At 56.1% G+C, this 10,254-nt stretch overlaps 1 protein-coding gene across 1 annotated transcript; it reads left to right on the plus strand.

Moving 5' to 3' along the window:
- Positions 1-2,586: 2,586 nt before the first annotated feature.
- On the plus strand, positions 2,587-4,499 carry CUNH4orf48 (chromosome unknown C4orf48 homolog). The gene is given in 5 exon segments (XM_055624002.1): positions 2,587-2,667; positions 2,670-2,691; positions 2,886-3,031; positions 3,197-3,285; positions 4,388-4,499. Coding segments are annotated over 5 exon segments (372 nt in total). The 5' UTR covers positions 2,587-2,618; the 3' UTR covers positions 4,454-4,499.
- Positions 4,500-10,254: the final 5,755 nt, after the last annotated feature.

Consider the following 10,254-nt stretch of genomic DNA (forward strand, 5'->3'; position numbering starts at 1 on the left):
CCCTCCCTCCTTCTCTCCCTTCCTATATGGGGGTATTGAACCCAGGGCTCACACACAGTAGACTGTAAGACCTGGGGTCTCACAGTTCAGGAGTTCAAGATCGTGCCCTTCCCAGAAACCCCCACAGACCACGACTTGATGTAAAAGCAAGAGGTTTAATTTAACCATTGCGCAATGGGGTCATCCCTGCTGGTCAGCAAAGAGTGGCACCGGGAGACAAAGACCTTAGGTTTTTAATAGAAAAATTTCGGAAAATTTGAAGTTGCAGTTTTGGCAATTTAGGATTGGATGAAGAAGCTATAAAGTAAGATAATTGGTTAGTCTTAGGTGCTTAAGCTTGGCCAGTCCTGCCAAGTGTGGATGCAGCTGCAATTGAAGGTGGGGTGGTTAGCTCATCCTTGAAGATTGGGGCTGCGGACTTTTGGCTGGAGGTCAGGAGCTACTCCGAAGAAGGATTGAGGCCATCTGAGTTGGTTGCTAAGAAACACTCTCGAAGACAAGGGTCTGGTCCTTCTTTTTGCTGAGTGAAGGTCATTGCTTGCTCGCTTTTTTTCTATCTGTCCTCACAGATAGGGTTACATTTCTCCATTCTCTGGAAAGGTACTAAGAGGCTTTAGCTTAACCTGAACCTAAAACTCAAAACTATAGGCTTTAGAAGACATACAGGTTACAAAGTTAGTCTAACCCTTTCATAGACAAGTGCTCTACCAGTTTGCTATATGCCCAGCTGGCAAGCTGCTTTTTAAAAACGTAATCTTTTAACCTAAGATAAAGAATAACAATATAACCTCCAAAACTCCCAATTTCCGCATAAATCAAGAACTCAAAAGCACTTATGTCTCAATTAAATCTAAGTTAAATCTAAGTGTGTCCCAACTTGCTTTTTAAAAAATATTTATTATGTATACAATGTTCTGTCTGCATGTGTGCCTGCACACCAGAGGACGGCATCAGATCTCATTATAGATGGTTGTGAGCCACTGTGTGGTTGCTGGGAATTGAACTCATGGACGTTCTGGAAGAGCAGCCAGTGCTTTTAACCTCTGAGCCATCTCTCCAGCCCCCAACTCACTGCCTAGACCTGAGTGGCTGACCTTAGAGGAACTCAGCCCCACAGCCAGCCCCAGGAGCTGCCTCCCAGAGAACAAGTCTGCCAAAAGGGCTGCTTAGCACCATTTTGGGGGAGGTCAATGTTCTTCAAGTCCAGAAGTGCAAGCAATGAGGGTGGGGGCTGGGGTGTAGCTGTGGCTGGTCTGCTCAGATCTACACAGCCTCAGGAGAAGGATGGGCCAGAGAGAGAGAGACCAGCCAGGGTCAGAATCCTCAAGGATGGTCAACTGCTGCTCCCAAGAAGGCAGATGAAAGCGGGCAGGCAGCCGGCTGGGCGAGGGCAGGCAGGAGCGGGAGCCAGGGAGAAAGGAGAGGAGCAGACAGCTGAAGTTCTCTGAAGACACCGCCTCAGCGAACTGCTCTGTGATCGGAAACCCTAGTGGAGCCCGGTGGCGACTGTGGCGACAAAGAGCCAAAATAATCTCGGGCTTGCTTAAGTCCTTCAATAGCTGGTTACCCTAACTTGTCTAACTTGGCATCCCCGTGACCAATATACGTCTCGGAATGTATCACCAGGTGTCCCCCAACCGTAAAGCCAGAGCCTCCAGATAACATTTGAAACTCACGGAAGAGATCCCGCTTAGGGGATGATGAACCAATTTGTCTGCATCTGCATTCTTGGCTCTGGGCACTCAGAATAAACCAGTCTTTAAGAGCACACAGTTCCTTCTTGTCACCGGTGACCTTTGGGGTCACTTGTGCGTGGTGGTTTGAATAGAAATCTCAGCGGGTTTTTTGTTGTTGTTTTGGTTTGTTGTTTGTTTGTTTTTTTCCCCCAAAGACTATGTGTATGGTGTGCCTGGGAAAGAGCAACTGGCGCCAAGGTGCGCGGTGGCTCACCTGGATCCTCTAGCGTGGCTCATGGTCAAGGTCTAGATCCTGGAATGAAACAGAGCAGAAGAAGAGCGGGTGAGGTGCAGAGGAGTTGGTAGGGGACCCTACTCCATCACAGCGCTCACTTGGGCCAATGCCGCAAGAGGCAAGTCTAACCAGAGCCCTGCTCTCCCAGGGATGGCTCCTCTGGCGCGCGGTCGCGGCTGGGCCCTGCAGTGACAAACCAGAGTGGCGCCCCACCCCGCACCCACGGCGAGGCTCCCAGGCCCCAGTTAGGACTCTCAGGGAGGCGCACTCCCTCAGCCTGGGCGCGCGGTTCCCAGCCGCCTCCGGCCTGGCTCCCAACACGAACCGGCCGCGGCGGGACGCGAGATCGAGTTTGGCGGCGACCGGCAACTGTACGGTCACGATGGAGAAACAGCGGCCAGGCCGCAGGGAGGAGCCGGCGGGGCACGGGTGGCCTGGGCAGGCGCTGCCCGAGGGCCGAGAGCGCGGGCCAGGGTGAGGAGGTCGCGGCAGGCTCCCCAAGCCGGTCTCCAGCGTCCTCTGCGCCCCTCCGCGGACCCGCCACCAACCTTCGCGCGGAGGGGGGGCAGTCCGCGCCCGACGCGCGCGGCCGCGGCGTTTCCATGACGACGACGTCGGGGGACCGCGGGTGGGGTCGGCCTGGGCGCATGCGCGCGCGTGCGGGTCGCGGTGCGTCTTCCCGAGTCGCCCGTGCTTCTGGTCGCGGTTCCGTGAACCGCGGTAAGGGTGGGGTGGGGTCCGCGAGGCCCAGGGCGGGGTGGGACCGGGCTGAGCGCAGCCCTAGCTCCCGGGACGCGTGAGTGGGGCTGGGCTGTGGGTCGCGGGCCGGGGTGGGCGGGGCCGGCGGCTTCGCTAGCGGACCGGTTCGGGGGTGCAGCCAGGGGCGCAGCGCCACTGACCGCCGCTCGCCGCAGGGCGGCCCGGGCTCCCTCCTTGGCCATGGCCCCCGCGCCCAGGTCCCTGTTGTCCCCGCCGACTTTGCTGCTGCTGCTGCTGCTGAGCCTAGCGCTGCTGGGCACCCGCGCCGAATCCGCCGCCGGGAGCGCTGTACCCGCGCAGAGTAAGTGCCGGCGGAGGGGGCGTGCGGGAGGCGTCTTTGTTCCCTGCGCGGTCACTTCTTCGGTGGGAACTGGAGGGCGGGCAATAGGGACCCGGATGCCTCTGGGTGCTTGGCTGTGACCTGCCTATGGTTCACCCTCACATGAACTGATTCGTGTCCCCGTAGGCCGTCCGTGCGTGGATTGCCACGCATTTGAATTCATGCAGCGAGCTCTTCAGGACCTACGGAAAACCGCCTACAGCCTGGACGCGCGGGTTAGTACACAAGGTCAGGGAGCTCTGGGTTTAATCTGTATCCCAAGACCTAGCTGCTTTAGGAGCCTGGGTGCAGGTCTCACCGGAAAGACTCCCCGATGCCCAGCGCACCGTCTGACCCTTCCCCAAGGTGTCAGGGCACTTTGTCCTATGACTTGTGTCCTCCAGGGATGTGTAGCCTAAAACCAGGATCTGAGTCCGGAATAAGAAGAGACTGGGGCAGGGCTTAGAGGCTATGGTGTGTGAGGAATGGAAAGCTAGGTTGGATCAGAGATCTGGGTGCGTGTCCTGGAGTCTTAGGTCCTCACCGGTTGGGTGAACTTGCATCTCTCAATTCCTGGGGCATAGCTGTAGGAGTTAACCTTCTTGTAAAGAGAATTTCTGGAAGCAGGCAGAAGGAAAGACTCCATCCGGAGTCAGCCCTTTTGGGATAGTCAGAAAGACACTCTCCGCACTGGTGCCTTGCAGTGAGCAGGCATCCACTCTTTTTTGTGGATTCTGGGTACGAGTGCATGATGGAGGTGCTCTGAGTATGGGTGGGAGTTGAAAGGTGGCTGGAGTGGTTATTCTGGCATGGGGATGAGTGTGAGGCGGGACCCCAGCAATGGGAGCTGCTATGGAGGGAATGGAGATGATAAGGCACCCAAGGGTGTGGAGAGGCAAGACGAGGATGCTTGGAAGGTCCAGAGGGCACCTGGGTGAAAGTGAAGGAGCCAGGAAGGCCTGGGAAGGTGTCCATTAAAAGCTCCATCCCAGAGGCTGGAGAGATGGCTCAGCCATTAAGAGCACTGGCTACTCTTCCAGAGGTTCCTAGTTCAATTCCCAGTACCCACATGGCTCACAACTGTCTGTAGCTCCATTCCCAGGAGCTCTGACACCCTCACACCAAAGTATATAAAGTAAAAGTTAAATAAATTACTAAAGGGGGGCTCTGTCCCAGCACGGGTGTGGGTGGCACACAGCCCTATTCCTAGGATTTGGGAAGCAGAGGCAGGCAGATCTCTGAGTATGAGGCCAGCCTACTCTAGAGAGTGGATTCCAGGACAGCCAGGGCTACACAGAGAAACCCTGTCTGATCCTCATGCTTCTGGTTCCTTTGCAGACGGAGACCCTCCTGTTGCAGGCCGAGCGCCGGGCTCTGTGTGCCTGCTGGCCAGCTGGACGCTGAAGATCCTTGGCCAGTGATGTTCCCTGTCAATAAATGCCTGCTAGCATGCCTGTGTCCTGTGTGCCTTCTCTGGCCACCAGAGCCACCCCTATTGCCCTATTAGGACACTCTGGGTCTTGGTTTCCCTGTTACAGGTGGTGGGAAGCTGTTTGGCACTGTCCAGAAGCACTCTGCTGAAGTGTGCTTGTCTGTCCATCCAAACAGTGCCCTGCAGGCACTGACACTGAAATGAATTGGCTGTCTTAGACCTGCCTCAACCAGCCTGCCCTTGTTTGGAGGCCAGGGGGTACTTGAGACTGGCCTGTCCCCTCTGAGTTCCCTAAGGGGCTCTCTGTACTGGGGTAGGCATAACTTCGTGGAAGCTGCTCTGGATCCCTAACCGGGAGCTTCTGGAGAGGGAGCAGACAGCAGGTCAGTGTACCTTCCAGGAGGGAGAGCTGGGGTGCTTTCATCTGCAGCCCCAAGCATGGCCCCTGGGTACCAAGGACTTCCCGGATGGGAGTCCATGGCCCCTGTCACACCTGCACATGTGTGTCAAATGCCTAGGAGGCAAGCCTCAGACAAAGTGAAGTTAAAGCCCCCACCCTTAAATCAAAGTAGGGTGTGCACACTTCCAGGGCAACATCGGGGCTGAGGTTTAAAACTGCCTCGCCCTAGGCACAGCACTGGCTCCATGCCCCACAAAGAGCTTCAGCAGCCCCCAGGGGGTTGTTGGAAGAGTGCTGAGACCAATGCTGGCTGTGCACCCTGAGCACTGCCCAGGTGTGTTGTACCAACAACGTTCCTGTTCTGGGGTCTCCCTGAGCAAAGGAGGAGAAAGCATACCCATGTCACATTGGTTGGTTTCAGTCCTGTCAGTTCCTAGCTTCAGGAGAGACCAGGAATGTAACCTTGTTCCAGGTGTAGCAAGTTGAATATAGAAACAATATTTTTTTCTCTTTAGGACCCTTTATACAGTGTTCATGGGATGTACTTATACTAAAGGTGTTGTTTACCCCAAATTCAAGATGAATTGTCCTGTATTTTATGGATGCTATTAGTCCTTGGAACAAATAGCCAAGAAAGTGTGGTGTTCTTTTGGGGCATGCCTATGCAATGAAGTAGGGGTGTCAGGCTAGGCTGGAGAGGCGGCTGCAGGTTGGTAGGCATGCTTCAGCCTATTGCAAGGGAGCTTGTCAGGTGAGCTGCTTTGGAGCTTTGTAGTGTCTTTGAAGTATGTGCACAGAAGACAACTGGGGAGATCACTGTCTCCTTCCACTATGGGTTCCAGGGTTTGAACTCAGTTTGTCGGGCTTGCTTGGCAGGCACTTTAAACCCCTGAGCCACCCCTCTGGCCTTATGAGACTCTGAGCCAGCAGATTGAACAGGGTCCTTGTCATTGCTAAAGACACCTGATGACTCTTGAGGAAAGTATGGGCCTTTGAGATGGTTACACCAGTCATGGATGGAGAACAGCTGGGGAGTGGCAGCACGAGAAGTGGTTGGATTCCAGATGTATTTGAAAAAATAGAGGTGGGGTATAGTGGCACATGTCTTTAGTCCTGGCTCTCAGGAGGAAGAGGCAGGCATATCTCTGAGTTCAAGGCCAGCCTGGTCTACATAGTGAGTTACAGGACAGCCAGGGCTATGTAGAGAGACCTCGACTTAAAAAAAAAAATGCAAGCAAATGAAAAAATAGATCCAAGAGGATTTGGGGAGGGGTCAGGTCAGTGCAGCTGCAAGGCTACTCCTGAACTGGCACCAGAGAAAGAAGGGTGAAACCTTTACTCTGTTGAGTTCTCTGAGCCTGAGTGTGAACAGAAGAGAGGAGCTAAGAAGACAGAGATAAGGTAAGGACCTCAGAGTAGAAGGAGAAGCCTTGAGGAAGGAAGGAAGCTGAAGCATGTTCTGGGTACTGTGAGGGTTTTAGGGAGAAGAAAGGGGGTGCTGTGGTTAAGCAAACACCAGGACTGTACCAACAGGTCTGGCATTTTTGGCCACTGGTAATCTTGACCAAAGATAGTCAAAATGGATCAGCTTGACTTGGGCTTCCTGGAAGGAGCAGAGATGAAGGGACCCAGCACAGACCCTGCGAAGAAGTGTAGACTCTCCTAAGTCCAATGACCTTTGCATTGCCCCGAAGCCATGGTGCAGCTTTCCTCTTTATCGTGGGCATATGGCATTTGGAATGACTAAACACAGCTCAGGACACGTTCAAGCATATGGTATGCATTGTCTTTCTGAGATACCTTTCCTTTTCTTGGATTTAGTGTGGGACTAACTAACTGCAGCTTCTTCCTCCTGGATACTTGTAGCCCAGGACTGATGGCCTGCAGACAAGCTCTTTTGGAGACTTAACTTCCTTCTGTGCTGAAGTTCCAGGTTATAGTGGTAGTGATTAAAGAACCTCACGTGACACCAGCCTCAGTGTGCAGGTGTCTGTGTACCTGTCCTTCATTCCCTTGCTACCCCTAGCCAGGGTCCTGGGACCCGAGCCTCCAGCTGCAGCACTGCTCAGCTTCTACTGTTCTGTTAGTCACCCGTTTCTATTTCCTCTATTCCCTGTACCTGTGTAGGAAGTTGTTGGGGGAAGGAAACTCTTGAGTTGGTCTGTCTGAAAGTACTTTTTGATTGTTTTGTTTTCAAGACACAGTTTTTCTGTGCAGCCAGCCCTGGCTGTCCTGGAACTCCCTCTGTAGATCAGGCTGTCCTTGAACTCAAGATTAAGATCCTCCTACCTCTGCTTCTGAGTGCTGGGATCAAAGAAGTGCTCCACTACGCCAGGCAGAAAATATTTTGTTGACACACTGTATTCACAATGTAACCCTCCCACCTCAAAGGCTTTGCATGTACTGTTTGCTCTCCAGAAAGTTACCCCCTTGGCCTTGGTGACTTGCCTCTGCCTCCCTGAAGGCTGGGATTGAGGACGTGCACCACCATGCCCAGCTTGCTCCTCCTTTTTTTGAGCCCTGTCTCTTGTAGCTCTGGCTGGCTACCTACTTGCTGTGTAGTTAAGGAGAGCCTTGAACTCCTGTCTCCACCCCTCTCATGCTGGTAGCCAGCACGCCGGTCCTCTCCATCAGTCTTCGCTTGTTTATTGGTTTGTCTTTGTAGGGTTGGTCCCTGAGGGGTACTAGACTGTCTTTCTTTTTATCGGCATATTTTCCTACCCTAGCCCAAATGTTTGAAGGAGATTGAATTGGTCATGCCCAGCACAGGCTAGGGACTTTCAATCTGTGTTTAGAGGAAGGATAAGTGATGGGGTGGGGTGGTTTCTGAGTGTCCACTTCGAAGCTGCACTGATGCACTAGATGCCTTAAGCATCTAGCTCTTTAGCAGTGATGCTCTGTTGGGATGGCTTTTCCAGGGAGGGCAGATGCTGAGCTTATCTGGAGATCTTTTTGCACTCAGGGTGCTGGGCAGGTTGAGTCTGGGACTCCAGGGTCTGTAGCCTGGGCATATCATTGCAGAATTCCCATTTTGTTCTTTGGGCTCTTCTGCTCTCTTAAAGGCTCTTGTGCCACCACCTTCCTGACCCCTCCGTCCCCCCCCCCCCCCCTCAGAGGCTTATATCTTTCAGCAGCCAGCCCAGGGCCATTTCCCAGGACTACCTTGGCTATGGATCTTTCCAGTGCCCACTCTTTATCTCTACTTTTGCGGCACCTGGCTCTTTCTTCGCCCCTCCCCCCACAGACCCTGGGGTAACCACGGCAGGCGCATCCCTAGAGGACACACCGTGGGTGGAGGGCTCCCCTACCTGTGAATGTTCAGGTGTAGGGTCCAGGCACCCAATCCCACTTCCCTCTCTGAAATCTTCACCCCTGCCAACCTGTAGGCAGGTGCTTGTGGTCCCCTGGAAGGAAGATTCAGCTGCAGGGCGTCAGGAAGCCAAATCGGGTTTCGAGAGTCTTCCTGGAGACCCAGGCAGGAGGGTTAGCGGCTCCAGGCTGGGTCTTCATTAAGGGGGACCTCGATGCCACCCCGGAATGATCTAAGTGATACCGGCAGAGGGCGCCCCACGATGGGAGGAGCTAGCAAGGGCCACTGACAGCCCGGTTGTCTGCGCAACTCCCACAGCACCCAGACTGTGAGCCTCCGAGCCCTTCTAACTGACCGTGCTTGTCCCAGCCCCTCTACACTTGCACACCGTTCTCCACCAAGCGCAGGCCTCCACCATGGCCATGAAGGGCACATAATTACAGGACTGGGGCAATGAAGGGCTTGGTCAGGCCGACCAGGGGAAGGGACCTCTGCAGAACTGAGAGGGCTGATGTGAATTGCTCCAGCTCAGGATGTGGTGTGAGGTCCTGTGGAAGTTACACCACTTTGTCACTTCTCAGGCTTCCGGGCCCCAGTGACCCTAAAGCCAAGAGTCCTGAGTCAGACCTACTCGGCTCCACCAAATGGGTCCTCGATGTCCAGCCTGAACTTTCCCCGGGGCCGCTCTGCTTGCCTGCCTTCACAGGCCTGGATTGTTCCCGCAGACCACCCCGCCAACCTCAGGACCCAGGACAGACCCAGTGTGGCTGGTCAGGGGCCTCAGCCTGTTCAGGTGGTGTCAGTGAGGGTTTTTTTGTTTGTTTGAAATTTTGAGAGATTTAGCTTCCGTGTTCTGGAAGGTTACAGCCAGGACCCAGATAAGCCCCGAGTCTTGAAAACACACTGAGGGAAATCCTTCTCATCCATCCATCACCCTTGCGCTGACGGTCCTGGGCGGCGGATTTTCCACATCCCACTCCCAGGTTCCGTTTGTACGTCAGGCCTCTTCAGCTTCGAGGTGACCTTAGCCTCTCCGCTGGCTCCAACTCCGGTGCCGCGTAAAGCAGACTGAGGGTCCTCAGGCCCGGAGACGTCAGAATCTCCGCCAAGCATGTGGGTGAACTCGGCTTTGGCGGTGCCCATCCCTGTGACCTAGGAAAAGAGGGTATCCTATCCGCTACGCGTTCCCTCAACCTGGGTGCTGCCCCCACCCCGTGCGCGCCCCGTCTGCTGCGTCTGCACGTCTCTCTCGCGGGTACGGTGAGACGCGGCTCAGAAACAGCCCCCTGCGCACCTGCACCAAGGCCACTGGGCGCATGCGCGGGCCGCGGAAGGCGGGGACCGAGCCGGGAGGGGTCCCGCAATCCCGCGTGCTTGCTGCCAGGAGCAGTCTGATGTCAGATTGGAGAGGGGTGGGGTTCGGCCCTGCGTCAGGCGGCGCGGGCATCAAACCCCGCTTCAGCCGAGTCCTCACTCCCGCAGGCCGGTCGGCCCGGCTCGCAGGGCGCCTGCCGGGGGAGCACGGCGGCCCTCACGAGGACTTCGGCAGGGCGCCGCGCTCAGACAAAAGGGTGGGAGGTGAAGACGGTTCCGTGACCGCCGCCGGAGGCCACAGAGGAGGAGGAGGACGCGTCGCTGCGGGCGCGGCGGCCCGGACGCGGCGGCGGCGGCGGCTTTGCGGGTGGGAGGCGTCCGCCCGCCGCGGCCCTCGGGGCGAGCCTCAAGCCCCCCAACAGCACGCCTCCCCGCGCACCTGTCCCCGCGGCCGGCCGCCCGCGCGCTCGGCGAGAAGCGCTTCCTCGCACGCCCGCCGCCCGACCGCGCTGCGCTCCCGCAGCCTGCTCGCCGCGCAGCCCAAGTGTGCCATCGGGCCGGCGCGGAGGCGGTGTCTGCTCCCACCCCCGAGATCACATGGTGACCCTCGGCAGCCAATGCAGTGGACGCTAGGACCCTGCGGGACCCCGGGCGCCGCGACTGCACCGGCGCCGCTGCATTATAAATACTTCTCCAAAATGCGGCGCAGCTCCCTGCGCGCGCCCCGGCCGCCCGCCGCCTCCGCCCTG

Source organism: Psammomys obesus, unplaced genomic scaffold (assembly GCF_907164565.1).
Source record: "Psammomys obesus unplaced genomic scaffold, mPsaObe1.curated_primary_1811, whole genome shotgun sequence".
In the NCBI taxonomy this organism is placed as follows: domain Eukaryota; kingdom Metazoa; phylum Chordata; class Mammalia; order Rodentia; family Muridae; genus Psammomys; species Psammomys obesus.